The sequence below is a fragment of the Lissotriton helveticus genome, chromosome 9, assembly GCF_964261635.1.
Source record: "Lissotriton helveticus chromosome 9, aLisHel1.1, whole genome shotgun sequence".
NCBI lineage: Eukaryota > Metazoa > Chordata > Amphibia > Caudata > Salamandridae > Lissotriton > Lissotriton helveticus.
The window spans coordinates 524,056,653-524,071,866 of NC_136070.1; the positions used below are offsets into that span (position 1 = coordinate 524,056,653).

General features: G+C 42.7%; 1 protein-coding gene across 1 annotated transcript in view; it reads left to right on the forward strand.

The window, feature by feature from the left end:
- The window catches only part of ARID4A (AT-rich interaction domain 4A), a 293,578-nt gene that overhangs the window by 258,052 nt on the left and 20,312 nt on the right, over positions 1–15,214 (forward strand). Inside the window, exons 21-23 of the mRNA XM_078660374.1 lie at positions 4,392–5,558; positions 6,047–6,151; positions 14,770–14,973. Of these exons, the coding sequence (XP_078516500.1) occupies positions 4,392–5,558; positions 6,047–6,151; positions 14,770–14,973 (1,476 nt within the window). The remainder of the gene's footprint in view (positions 1–4,391; positions 5,559–6,046; positions 6,152–14,769; positions 14,974–15,214) is intronic.

Sequence of the window (15,214 nt, forward strand, 5' to 3'; positions counted from 1 at the left end):
GGTTCTCCAAATAGTCCAAAGGATCTACTCCCTCCCCTTTGAGGCTACCCCTCCCTCCATGCCTTGTACATACAGCCAGCTGACAGAGGATCGCCTTGCTTTACTTCGAGAGGAAGTTGCGACTCTATTGACCAAGGGAGCCATAGAGAGGGTTCCTGTGCAGGAAGTAGGCTGTGGTTGCTATTCACTCTACTTTCTGGTCAACAGAAAGGATGGAGGCCTTCGACCGCAGAGCCCCCAACTACTTCCTCAAAAAAGAGACATTCAAGATGCCCACTCTGGCTCAGGTTCTCTCTGCCCTAGACCCAGGACACTGGATGGTAGTGCTGGACTTACTGAACGCTGACTTCCAGATCTCCGTCCTTCCTTCCAATCATCGCTACTTGCCGTTTCCAGTGGGCCATGAGTATTTTCAGTTTGCCATTCTCCACTTCGGCCTGACTGGCACCTCCGGTGTTCGCCAAAGTGATTGCAGATCATCTGTGAAGATCAGCAGTTACAGTATTCCCCTAGCTCGACGACTATCTGTTGAAAGCGAGCTCATCCCAGAAGGTAGTCTCCCACCTCCAGACTATGGCATACCTCCTGCATTTGCTGGGGTTCGCCATCAACATGCCAAAGTCATACCTGACCGCTTCTCAGGCGCTCCCTTCATCTGAGCTGCTTTGCACACGGTGTAGTTTAGGGCATATACCCCCGAACGGCAGGCCAGGATTTTCAGGCTATGATACTGATGTTTCAACTCTATCTTAGATTTCAGGTGAGAATGACTCTGAGGCTGCTGGGCCTCCTGCATCCTGCTAGTGACCCATGCCATGTGGCACGTGGGCTCTGCAGTGGGACCTGAAGTTCTAGTGGGCGCAGGATCGGGGAAATCTCACAGACCTGGCCCAGATCTCAGGGAGAAATGGCAAGAGCTCTGCAGTGGTGGTTGACAAACCGTAAATGGGTTATAGGCAGACCCCTCCCCCTTCCCCAACCAGATCTCAAGGTAGTGACAGACGCGTCACTCCTGGGATAGGGTGGTCGTTTTGGGGAGGTGGAGATCAGAGGACTCCTGCACCCCTTTCCGCCCATACCACTCTTGCCCAGAGTTCTCAAGAAGATCAGGAACGACCGGGTCCAAGTCATCCTTGTGGCTCCGGACTGGGCATGGAGAGTCTGGTATCCCGAGCTTCTACACATCAGCATTGGCCCGCCGATCAGGCTACACATTTGGGAGGATCTTCTGTCGCGGCAGCAGGGGAGGGTCCTCCACCTGAACCTGTCAACTCTTCGATTTCTTGGGTGAAGACTGAGTGGCGGCAGTTTATCGCTTTCCACCTTCCTCCCGAAGCTCCACATCAACCTGTTTGAGTTTCGTGTGATTCATCTGGCACTGCAAGCCTTCTTACCGTCTATCAATGGATGGCTGGTTCATGTGTTCAGACAACCCCTTCGACTTGTAGTACTGCAACAAACAGGGCGGTATGAGGTCGTTGACACTTTGTCAGGCGGTCCTGCGCCTCTGGAATTGGCTGGAACAACAGGGTGTATCCCTGGTGGTTCAACCCCTATCCGGTTCCCTGAACGCCAGGGCAGACAAGCTCAGTCGGTGCCTAGCGTATCACGAGTGGCTTCGCCATCCAGAGGTGGTGCTAGTACTCTTTCAGCAGTGGGGACAACCTTGGTTAGATCTGTTAACCTCCTTCAAATGTTCAATGTCGGCAGTTTTGCGCATCGGAATTTCCAGGACGGCTCTTGCTCTGCAACACTTTCGTCTTGATTGGAGCTCAGGCCTCTTTTCCGCCCATACCACTCCTGCCCAGAGTGCTCAAGAAGATCAGGAGCGACTGGGCACAAGTCATTCTTGTGGCTCTTGACTGGGCCCAGAGAGGTTGATCTCCTGAGCTACAAATGAGCATTGTTACTTCGATCAGCCTGTCCCTTCAGGAGGATCTTACGCTAAGTCTGTATACGCCCACCGATGGCAAAAAGTTTGTAAATATTGTACAGAATGGTCTAACAACCCTTTGTCTCCCTTTCGCACATGCTCCTGTTCATCTTCTTGTCCAGCAGGGCTCTGCTCTGGGCACAGATAAACGGTCACTTTTCAGTCCCCCCTTGTACATAGATTCTTGAAGGAGCTTGCACATTTGTTGCCCCATCTATTTTGATCATGCCCCAAGGGGGCCTTAACTTGGTCCTCACTTATCTGATGTGTGCCGCAGGGTCACTATGGTAAGTCACAGACCTTATTTCATTATTCAAAGTATCACACACTGTACTAAGAAGAATGAACATTTTAAGTAAAAAGTATTTATTAGTTCAGGAATCTTTTTCTCAATATATCTAAAACATCTACATAGAATTTTCTAATAACAGCAAGCAGACACGCTATAAGTAATGAGAATAAAATAAGCATTTCTACCATGTTTTAAAATGTCATCTAAAACCCTAGCATCCACTTATATGCGCAATGCTAAAAGAGCATGGAAGGCTGAGCAACTTGTAGTCTAGAGTTTCATAGGTAGAAGAGATTCACTGCATACCTTGTTGACAGCAAAGGCTGTCTTTATCAGCGGAGGTGTGAAGCTTGTGTTCCCAGGGAAGAACAAACACTCTGCAGTTATCCTCCAGGACTCGACCGTTATCTGCTTCAGGCAAGATGTAGCATCTGCAAAGTGTGCTGGCAGCATGTGAGGCAGTCTCTGGTAGAATCTGGGCAAAGTACATCTCGTATAAGTGGTTACGTGGTAGTCATTATTTACTAAATCTTTTCAGAAAAATTAATTTGACTTAAGTTTAGGAAAGTCTGGCTAAATTATGTGCATCAAGGAGTGTGTCCCATAAATTTCATTCAGAACATGTAAGGTAAAAGTATGGCCATTCAAACAAAACTTTTTTGGTTATTTGTCTGTATGTGTTCTTTTTTTCATCATGACCTGGTAAAAAGTAGACATTTGACACAAGCCAATGTTGCATTTAATTGTTGTAGCTGTCATCCATCTAATGGCTTGACGCTTTCACGGTTCTTCGAAAGATACGGTCAGGCGACATCTGAGTCTAATAGCAGACATGACCATGATTCTGCATAAATCTGGAAAGATGGTGACTTCTTTTAATCAAGATATGGAAGATGGCGACCTCCATTAGCCAAGATGGAGTTGGGATCTACATAAAATGGAGTCGGCCCTTTGGGGCTTTACATCAGTTTATCAGTATCTTTTTAATCAGGAAACTTGTACGTATCTCTCTGGAACTGAGGAAACTGCACTGCCTTTTGGTCAGCCAAAAGACTGCCTGATCAGAGACTGGTAGTTCAGGGAAATTGTTGTGATTCCATAGTTCAATACTGAAATAACCAGAGGAAGCTTTTCTATGGTGTCCTCCAACCTATCGAACACCCTCCATCTTTCCTCAGCCTATAAAGTGAACACCATTAAATCCTTTCTTATGAACAACAGGAGGCCTCTGGGAAGTGAACACTGTGTTAAACAAAGCAAATTTAATTTGTTACGTGTGGAGGGTGCTTACACAGTTAATCAAGCTGGGCAAAAAGAGGATTCTTAACCTGTGGGAGGGTATTGGATATAATAGCCCTTCACGCTCTCTGTTTGTGACCGTGAGTTCATACCTCTGATTAACAGCTTTTCAAACACATCAATTGCCAGCTGGATATTTAACCTACAGTCCAATCGTATTCCTTTTAGGGGACTTTATTCCAAGCCCCCCCTTGCCCCCCTCCACACACACACACACACACACACCCCACCACCACAGCCCCCAGGCTCTCTATCTCGTCATTTTACGGCACCACAAATGTGGCTTTAGCCTTGCAGACCATTTGCATAATCTGTCCTATTTGTCCAAAGTTATGTTCATATTGAAGAGAAGCCCAGAGGGGAGACAAACTCACGCTACTCTTGAACGAAACGAGAAAATAAACATTCGAAAGTATAACGTTTAGTAGCCTTTGTTGCGTGTAGGGCTGATGAACAGCCAATCACAGTATCTTTGTTCTCTTTACCTTCCTATCCTTCAATTCAGAGAGGCAGTACTGAGGTTGCTTGAAAGGTTGCAGCTATTTCCGACGCTTATAACTTCCTCAACTGTAGCTCCTACTTACCCCGATGCGTTCTCACTTCGTCATTGTACATGCAAGGTGCCAAATGCAGTAAATATCTTGAGTTTAATTAATTTGTACAAAATTATGCACATGCATGGGTGGTATATTGTTTCTCCTGCTCTGTTTTCAAAGGAGCGCGTACAACCCCCGTCCTATTTAGACATTTTATGTTTGTATAGTTGGCCATGCCCATTTCAGTGTCTTCTTGTGGTATATTGAAAATGTCTGATATATTAATTTTGTTTATTCATACAAAATAATACATTGTATGTATTTTTGGTAGATTTGAGCATATCTGACAGTGAATCGGATGAAGCTTCAGAAAAGATGTCGGTGAAAGAAGAATTTGCTCTTGCTGTCAATAAAGAACTTGAGGACTTTGGAAAAACAGATGACTTGTTTGGAAAAACAGATGACCTCGAACAAGAAACAAGGAATGAAATGTCACTTTTGATGAAAGAAAATGAAAGAACTGCAACACAAGCTTTAGAAATTTTGAAGCAGGATGTTGAAGAAAGTGAGCAAATTGTACAGATTTATGAAAATAAAATGGACCCTGTAGAAGAAATGGGGAAAGTTGTGGAAAAATCACCAAAAGTGAAAGGCAAAAGAACAAGAACAAAAGAGCACTTTACGGAAAGTACAAATGTTTCACCAACAAACCAGGATGAGGCAACAGAGTCTGAAAGTGAGCTTGAAACATTAGAGCCCCCCTTTTTGGAGAGCAAAGAACTACTCCCTTGTCCTGATGAAGGAAGTGACACAGCTTCTGATGTAATAACAAAAGACAAAGTTTTGAAGAGAAGGCCATTGGAACAGTTATCCCCTGAGAAAAAAATGCGCATTGAATGTGAACCTGAAGTGCCAAATATTGTTGGGGAGGACAAACCTGACAAATGTGTTCGTATTGAGGATTGTAAAGATGTGGATGAAGAGTTGCTTGAAAGTGAAAGTAAAGAAATGCCTTCTTTGACAGCAGAATCAGATCAGCACCTACAAGACCCAATGAATGAAGATTTCGAAACACCTCCCAGGGAAATCGACAGCATTCCATACAAAGGACAAGAAGATGAGGAGGACGATGACACAATGCCTCAGATTGGGCCAGAAACACTGGTCTGTCATGAAGTAGATCTGGATGACTTTGATGAAAAGTACAAAGACTGCGAGGAAACTGTTACAGAAAAGTCTGAGCCCAACACACCAACGTCCGATCCACCTGCTTTACCACCTTCAGTTCAGCCGAACTATTCAGAGGCTTTGCTTGCTCTCAGTCAGGATGAGTCGCACAGTATAAAGAGTGAAAGTGATATAACGATTGAGGTAGACAGTGTGGCAGAGGAGTCTCAAGAAGGACTATGTGAAAGTGAATCGGCTAATGGCTTTGAGGCTAGCACCACGTCGAGTAATTGTAGTATAACCACCCAGGAGAAAGAGATTAAAGAGAAGGGTAAGTTTATTGAAGTCCTCTGTTTGTGTGCTGTTTGGAGTATTTACTTTCCAATCATAGATATTTTATGTAATACCACACCAGAAGTCTGGAGCTTAACACTCTAAACGGACTGAGTTTATAAACTGTTTTTAGGGAATTGTGGGGAGTAGATGGGCAATGAAAAATGGTCCCTCTGGTGCAACAGTGCCACAGCATACATGTTGAACAGGATACTGCTGCTTACGAAAGTGTGTAAATCAAACTCATAATTTTGAATGACTTAAAAATGAAACCTAAACCTATGCTCAAGGTTTTGGAATTTCATCTCAAGGGTAATTCACCTCTACAGAGGCAGGAACAATTTGTTTGCAAGTGAAAGGAGCTTGATTTTTGTTTTAGAAAAATATAAAACCGTACACCGCAGTAAGATTGGAGTGTTTTACACTTTATCTAACACCCTAAAATGTTGGAAACGCCCACAAATGCTCCCCTATTTATTTTTTTAGGTCAGAAAAGATCAAGTGATGGTAATAGTGGATCCACAGCTAAGAAGCAGAAGCGTAATGCCAAGCGATCGAGTGCTACCTCAAAGATTGAAAAGAATGGAACAGGTAAAACATTTGCCACTTGGCCTGTATAGTGATGAAGTGATAGTAATTCTTGCATGGTAACCATTACTTATGGACATTTGATTAGTTTTTAGACTTGCAAATTACACTTATGTTTATTTTACTTGGGTAGCATCAGAATAATTCTTATTCCATTTGATTGATAAGTAAAAACCAACCCTTGATTAACCCACATGATGGAACATAGTAGATAAGTACGAGTTAGAGAGATGACCTCTTTTGTAGGCTTATTGTAGTGAACAGTCTAATCTAATAGCAGCACCACTAAAATATCAGAAAAATCAAAGCCAAACAGTCTCAGAAAATTTGAACACAAATTGTCAAAGGTCTCTTATTTTCGGGTGCAATATAGAAATTAAATGAATAACCGGCATTGGCAAAGCCAATAGATCTCGTCTTTGAGTTTGTTTTTCTCTCTTTTTTTTAATTTGTGCATTAGCTCTGGAGGCATCCTTTTAATAACTATTTTTAGCTATGCTGCACAGCAGCCAAATTGTTATAAAGCAAGGCTACAAATCATTCAAATTCCACTGAGGAGCATGAAAAATAGGCAAGGGCATATCTAATAATCTTGAAAGTGAAATCCTTTGGCTTTGCCAAAGCTTGTTAGGGCTAGGAAACAACCCCTGTGGTTCTGAGCAAAGTGGTTAATGTCCCCATGCATGGAAATAAAATGTAATTTTGCAAAAAGTCTATCGCATGAAGCAATTGCGCTCATGTCTTAATGAAAATAAATTTGGAGCCAGATCACACCTGTTGTCCCAATGAAAGCAGATAACATGTGTTATCAAAATAAACATCAATTTCAAAGGAGAAAATGGCTTCTTTGAAGTGTGTGTGGCATAGTAAAACATAGTGACAAATGGCAAGAGGTTCAACAAGGATGACGGAAGAAGAAAAATAATAGTAGTACCTCAATCACAGCGCAATTAGCAGGACAACAATCATGCTGAATCAATCCATACTTGGTCCATGCTCCAGCCAAAAGAGAAGGAAGTGAATCCACCCCACGCTGGCTAATTAAAAGGCAGCAAAAAAGTGCAGAGTGAATGAGGATAACAAATGTTATACAGTGGGCGGCAAGCCCCTTATAAACACAAGCCCCTTATAAACACAGTTGTAAACAAAACCTAGAAAGTACATGTAGCACAATATATAGCCTTCAAAAAGTATCTGGAATCATCTGCAAGTTCAAATTGACCAGTTGGATCATGTGCTCAATCAGTCACAGAAGTGAGTTGCCATATGTGCATGTAGCCATTTACCCCTTCCATTTTAATTGAAACCCTGCTGGCCTAGCACGTTTCTTTTACAGCATGTCATTGACTTGGAATGTAGATCGCCAAATGTAAGGTGTTTTGGAGTGGGGCAACTGGCCAATGCCCAAATGTCGCTTTGGTGTGCTGTGGTGGAGAGCCAAGTGGCAAAGCAAGAACAGACAATGCTACCTGAATCTGCACCACAGCACCCCACACCAGGACTTTTTTATGGGTGGTGTATTTTCCTGCTTTAAGGTGGAGGCACCAGTGAATCCTCCTGTCCTTGTGGAAAAGTCATGACAGGGATCTCCTTAAAGGACTTTCACGCTGGGCATATGTGGCACATTACCCCACCACTCAGCTGTGCCAGCATTCTTGGCATGCATTTATATACACAACACTGCCTTTTGGCCTAGCCATATAGTCATGGCACCAAGGCTCATCTTCCCTAACACAGGCATGATCTCAGGATTTTTCTTTCTTTCAAGGCAGTACATCTGTACATGACATTACATAGTACTACTTGGCTACACTATTTCAGTCTTATTTTTCTGCATACACTCATTATGTTGGGAATTTGCATACTCTGGCATTTGTAGTGGTGCCATCTAGTGTTGGGCACGGACTCTTCAAGTTGTTTTTGTCAAGGATGTTTTATGATCGGCGCCGTGCGTGGTTCAAATGTGCATTAGACAGTGCTGGCACTGCTGGAAGGGGCATCAATGTATCAATAATGCTCCATGGACATGTGTGGCTACGCATATCTGGGTTCAAGTAGAGGTGCGGCAGCACATTCTAAATGTCCCATTCAATGGGGGAACCCTCAATAGGACCGCTGTGTACACGCATGGCTATAGAAAATAAAGGACACTGCCAAGTACATGGGTGACATACAGACCATGCCCTTTCGGCATTGCGAGGGGTAGCAAAAGCGTCTTCCCCCAGAAAATACCACACAATCTGCGGCAGCAACAGCAGTACAACTAGTCACACATCTGCAATCGGGTTAGGAAGTGCCTAAGATGGTCTTGACAGTTTGATTGTATGGGTCTTGAGAGAGTGCATTTTTTATATTGCTTTTAAGATATTTGGCTGCAGGACCATGAAGGCATTTGAAAGTCAGAGAGAGTATTTTGAAGGTGATTCTGACTTGTAACCAATGAAGATTTCTTATGTAGTGAGTGACATGTTGGCTTTTACTCAGGCCACGGATGAGACGTCCACCGGTACTCTGGACTTTTTGTTTCCATTAGTTCAGGCACTTGGAGTCTGGTGAAATGGTTTTCAGCTCCTATGACTCTAAAACAGAATTCAGAGACATCAGCTTATGAGTGAAATTGAGGATAGAATGAATGTATGAGATTAATAAGTACCTGCACATAAAGGTTCTGGCCTTTATCTAGTCTCATACTTCACAGGTACAGCTCTACAACTTCAATACAATCAACACTTAGGCCTTCCCTACCAATTGCTGGGAGTGGTAACACTTAGGGATACCGCTTTGGGCAACTACTAATGGTTTGGTGATTCTATACACCAAATTTCCAGGGCTAGAAACACTGACCTGGTTTTACCGGGTACAGACACACACATGGTATATCTACAGGTGATGAGGGGCAGGGGCTGCAGGGTACAAGTGCAATCCAGCCCCAGCTGTCTCCACCAGCGCCACCTGATTGAGAAGACAACTATTCCCAAGTGTGACCCTAGCCTCCTCTCACCTCGGACACTCAGACTGCCTCTACCCACCCAATACACCCTAACTGCATGGACCCATCACTGGTATTTGCCTCCTAGTTATTTGCCATTCTTAGAACTAACGTTTTTTATAACCAGCTGTAGATGCAAAGATGCTGTTCAGAATGGAAGATTTCAGTCCCTGAAATATACAAATCCTAAATCTGGAAAAACTCATAACGAGGACTTTATTTATCCAAGCCTTTACAGCACTGATATAGTTCACTGGTCCACGCCAAATAAAGCTACTATCTTTAGAATTTGTTGTGAGATATATATATATATATATATATATATATATATATATATATATATATATATATATATATATATATATATATATATATATATATATATATATATCTATATATATATCTATATCTCACAACAAATACTAAAGATAGTAGCTTTATTATATGAAGAATGCCAAAACCTCAGAGTATTTTTGTTTCTAGAGAAGCATGTGACAGAAGAAGAGGATGGAAAGAATTAAGAGGCTCATACAGAGCTTGATGGGTGTCCCCCAGCCCATCAGACCATAAGACGCTATTGCCTTCACTACTTTAATGTAGAGCCATCACCATGTTTGGAGATTCTCACAATGAAGGTAGGGATCTCTGTGCCTTGAGGTCTGATGCATCTGATGATGTGCTTCTGTGTAATATCTATCCTTCAATGCCCTATTTTTTGGAACATCATCCCCTCCTCTCCAGAAGTGAAGATGTCTTTCTGAGATTTCAGAGCACTCAGAGAACTTAACTTTCCTGGAAGTGTCTAACAAAGACCATCTCCGGGGGGGGGGGGGGGGGGGGGGGGGTGTTAGACAGTTGCATTGGACCTGCCTCTCTGCAGCCCATGACCCTGTTGGCATCAGAGCGATAGATTTCATTTTACATTCCTCCTTTTTCTATGATGTGCTTTGAAATGACTGCCAAGACGTTTAGATGGTGTTCAAAGACTTGAATGAATAAAATAAGATCAGCTTGAGTGAACTCCGGGCCCATTCGCCCAGTCTGCGCTAAGGCACTTCAGCAGAGTCTTCTCCCTCGTGACTTATTGCGCATTTTCCATTGGACCTGCCTCTCTGCAGCCCATGACCCTGTTGGCATCAGAGCGATAGATTTCATTTTACATTCCTCCTTTTTCTATGATGTGCTTTGAAATGACTGCCAAGACGTTTAGATGGTGTTCAAAGACTTGAATGAATAAAATAAGATCAGCTTGAGTGAACTCCGGGCCCATTCGCCCAGTCTGCGCTAAGGCACTTCAGCAGAGTCTTCTCCCTCGTGACTTATTGCGCATTTTCCATTGAGCGCCAGGATAAAATGGATGCTGCCTCTATGCCAAGTATAATTTAATGCCCCTCTATGCTGCTGGGTAAATACTGAAACACATATTTATGATATTAGGGCAATTCAGAGAGGAACCAGCAAAAACTCTCCTCACGGACACGGATCCTTTGAACCAGAGAAAGTGAATCCAGTAGTATCACCATAATGAAGCTTTTGCACTGGCTATATCTTTGTCTACGCAATACATTTGCAGGTCAGTGTCATATTTCGATTGCAGTGCATCTGCACATCGCCATGGCGTCACCTGCAGAATCTGTGCGCTGCACCGCAGCATGGTAATTGCTGAGTGTGTGTGAGTCCAGTAAGCACCACAGCCATACTTACCGGAATTGGCAGCATTATGGCTTGGGACAATGCCTGTGCTGTAGCAGGCAGGGTCACAGCTAGCTGAGCAGTGGATGCCAATACCGTCGCCATCCCTGGACCTACTAATTACAGGCAGAACTAGCAGTGACATCACCTGCTGTGCTCGAGCAGCCGTCTGTTCCGCAACTACAAGTAATACAATCTAGTGATGGCTTACTTTATATGCAGTATGATTTCACCCATGAGAAAGAACTTGCGGCAAGTCCAGTGCCAACAATGCTTGCCTTTTTTGTCAGACTTGTATTTGTTAGATTCCCAAAACCATATTTTCTGTGAGTGCAAGAGACTAGTTAACAACAAAAAGGGAATTTCCACTCCTAGCGAACTACACACACACTAATAAGTGACTCCAATTTGGGAGTATACTATCCCTGCGAGTACTAGTTAGTTTAATTTTAACTAAAGTAGGGGACCTCCAGAATAAAGTCTCTCTTCCCTAAATTTATTTTAAACCACTCATACACGTCTACGCGTTACTGCCCCCCCACCCCCGCACTTCATCTATACGGCAGTTGGATAAAAGATCTCCGCCAAAGAGCCCCTCTTTGAGGTGTTGCCCGTTGGGTATTGCACCGCCGACCCAACGAGGAGCAAGCCCAGATGATGAAGCATGACACCTGAAAGGGTGTGTGAGGGCATTAGCATTACATCCAACAAAATGGATGCCCAATCGTAGGACTCCATGATACCCTACAACATACCACACTTTTTGAGTCTTGTACATTCATGATTAATCTTTAGGAACAGCCCAGCACTTTTTGTAATTACTCTAGTGCAAGAGACTAACCAGGAAACTTAAATAAAAAATGGTTCATTAAATTCCGATTGCTCAACATTGGTTCCGTTTTCTCAACATGAAACCGGAAAGGTACCTCGGTGATTTGTTGTCTCACTTTTTGTTTTGAATTATGTTCCTAACTGTTACAATGCGGTTCAACTGTTATAAAAAGTATTGTAAAGCGTTCTGATATCCTTCTGGATCAAGTTCGCGCTACATAAAACTTTATAAATAAATAAAAAATGCATGCCTTTCCCTGTTTAGACGGCTGGCTGATCAAGAGTCCAACCCAAGCCAAATGTCTAATAGACACTCAAAACACAATCAACCTACTATACCAATTGTCTTTCACTATCAATGCAACAAAATTGCATCTCAAACCGCTCCAGGTCCAACCATACTTTGGAGCAATACTCAAATCAGTATCAGGAACAGCTTACCCCAATCCCCAATGAGTTCTTAATCTCCAGAATCAAGTGGATCTTTTTCAGCCACATCGTCGCCTACCATTCAAAACAGTGATGCGCATACTAGCGATGATTGCATCATGGATAGCTTTAGTGCCACATGCACGACTACACATGAGACCTTTCCAAGAGTGTTTATCAATGCATGTGTCACAAACGGGCGGTGGGTACATTGAATATCTAGTGTTGGTTTCACCCAAGGTCCATCTGGCTCTACAAAGGAGGGAAGAGCCTTCAAAGGCCTGATCCCTTAAGTGATGATTACAATCGATGCATCACTCGTAGGGTGCTCATACGAAGGTCATAGTGGTTCAGGAACACTGGACCTCACAACAGGCACTGCACATCAACATGCTGGAGTTTTTAGCCATCTACATGGCTCTCAAAGCTCTCCTAACAAGCATTGCAATATGACTGCAATGCATTACATTCTGAAATTGATGGGGGAATTCCAAACAGCTGTCGCAACTAGCGCAGGAAACAGCAACATGTTCACGAGTGGGATATACGCACTCCGTTACTGCAGCAATACATCCACCTGGTGAGGAATCTCCTCATTAGACCTGTTCGCTACCACCGCAAACTCTAAATGCCTAAACTCATCCAGATACCCACACTTACTACTGTGGATGAACAGGTCAGGAATATTTACTAATGCTTTTCCTCCTCTCCCACTCACTCCATACGTGGCCAGAAAACTCACAAACCTCATTGATCCGAATATTAATTGCTTATACATGGGATTGTCATCCATGGTACACAACACTCCTAGAGCTATCCCTAGTACCTTATGAGAAGCTACCCAACTATCCAAACCTTCTCACTCACAGTGGAGGAAGGGTGAGCCATCCCAATACACAACTGCTCAATCTTGCAATCAGGCTTCTGAGGTCATAGTTTGGGCACTTAAATCTACCTCCAGAGCGCATGACTATTCTAAAGGAGACCAGAAGGCCGACCATAAGGGCTGGCTATGCAGAAAAATTAAAGCATTTTGTCCACTGCTGTGCATCCTTAAACATTAACCCTTCTTCACCAACAGAACAACTACAAAACTGACATTTACAACAGGCACATTTGGCATATACCTCCATACATCTACATTTAGCAGCTATTGCTGCATATCTACAAAACCGAAAGCACCAATCACTTTCCCGCATTCATGTCATCAAAGCCTTCATGGAAGGATTAAAACAAGTAATTCTACCTCATGCATCTAGTGCCAGCGTGGAACTTAAATATTGTCCTAACACGACACATGGGGCCACTGGTTGAACAACTGCATAAATGTCAAATACAATTCTTAACATGGAAGGTGACCTTCCTTGTAGCAATAGCCTCTCTACGAAGGGTTAGCGAAATTCATGCGCAAACTATTGAAGAACCATACTTCCAAATGTTCCCAAACAAGGTGTGTTTTCGCACAATCCCAAAGTTCTTACCTAATGTTTTATCACCCTTCCATTTAAATCAGACTTTAAAGTTACCGGTTTTCTTTCCAAAACCAGAGACAATCGCAGAGCGTGCTTTACATACACTTGATGTTAAACATTCCCTTTTGTACTATTTGAAATGTACAAAACCCTTTAGGCCAACGCAACAACCGTTTTTCGTTTGCAAATCCAGGTAAAGGTAATGCTATTTCAAAATCAGGAATAGCATTTACAACTATACCAAAGGCTCATTCTACAAGGGGAAAAAAGGAGCAACTATGGCCTTTTTAGGGAATATCCCTCTGTGACATTTGCAAAGCAGCAACATTGGTGACCCCACACACATTTACAAAACATTGTGTGGATTTTTAAGCAAGACGACAAACTGTAGTTAGACAAACAACCCTTCAAGCATTATTTAAAAAAAAATGCACAGTCTCATACCTAAAGCCACTGTGAGAGGGTACTGCTTTACAATCTATGCATAACATGTGTGTCTGCAGCCAACACATGATACAAATTAATTGTTACTTGCCTATTCGTAGCCTGTAGTGGTGCAGATTCACATGTACCCTCCCGCCTCCCAGGCAGGTATTAGATGGTTAGAAGAATAAAAACAAACACAGCATGTTCAAAAGCAAACACAAACTTAGCAGACTATATCCTCACTCCATATATGGCATGGGGAAAAAAACATTTACAAAGTAGCTATTGAACATGCGCAATACCTCGAGGGGGAGGAGAAACGACGCAGATCATAAAACTTCCATGAGAAAAACTTGAACAGCCCGGGCCCAAACTAGATGGCAGGAGTATGCATAGCACGTGAATCTGCAGCAATACACTCTACGAATAGATGCTTAAAGGGCAAGTAACATACCCCATTCCCAGTGCAGGGAAATACATTTTTCTGTATTTTTAAAGGAAGGACTTGCATAATATTTTTTCACATGCTGTAATTTGAGACTATCCACCACAACTCAATTTGTGCATATTCAATAGTTTTGAACAGATTAAATAATTTCGAAATTTCCAGCAGGGGCCCTTTGCTTTATTGGTCTTGTAGATTAAAATGGTAAAAGGTGATGTCATTAAGATCACACGCCTAATTAGTCCAAATAAGCTAACATAAATCTCCTAAAAAGATAATTGCTATTTGGAAGAAAGTTTCATGAACACTTGCTTATAAACACTTGCTTTTTTTACAGGACAAAGCAGTGATAGTGAAGACCTTCCTGCTTTTGAGAATAAATGCACACCCATTAAACACGCAAATATATCAAAACCGCAGAAGCTGACAAGATCTCCCGCTAGAGTGACATCACCTCACATCAAAGATATGGAGAAGGATAAGCATCGAGAAAAATCACAGAATGCCCCTACTAGAACATACAAATGGAGTTTTCAAAACGGTAAGAAACTGTTTTGTTTTGCATGCAAATAGGATGTTGGATGTAGCATTTCCAAGTCCCACCCAATGGATTTTTTTCCTTCTTTGTAGTCCTTTAAAAGTCCTAGGTATGCATGTCCAGTTTCACATACAAAGGTTTGAAACTCAGTTAAAGAATTTGTGTAAATTCCAGAGTTTCCAGAGAGTCCCAGAAAATCTCCACAATTATGCATATAAATCTCATTTCTATCCATATTCAGCCT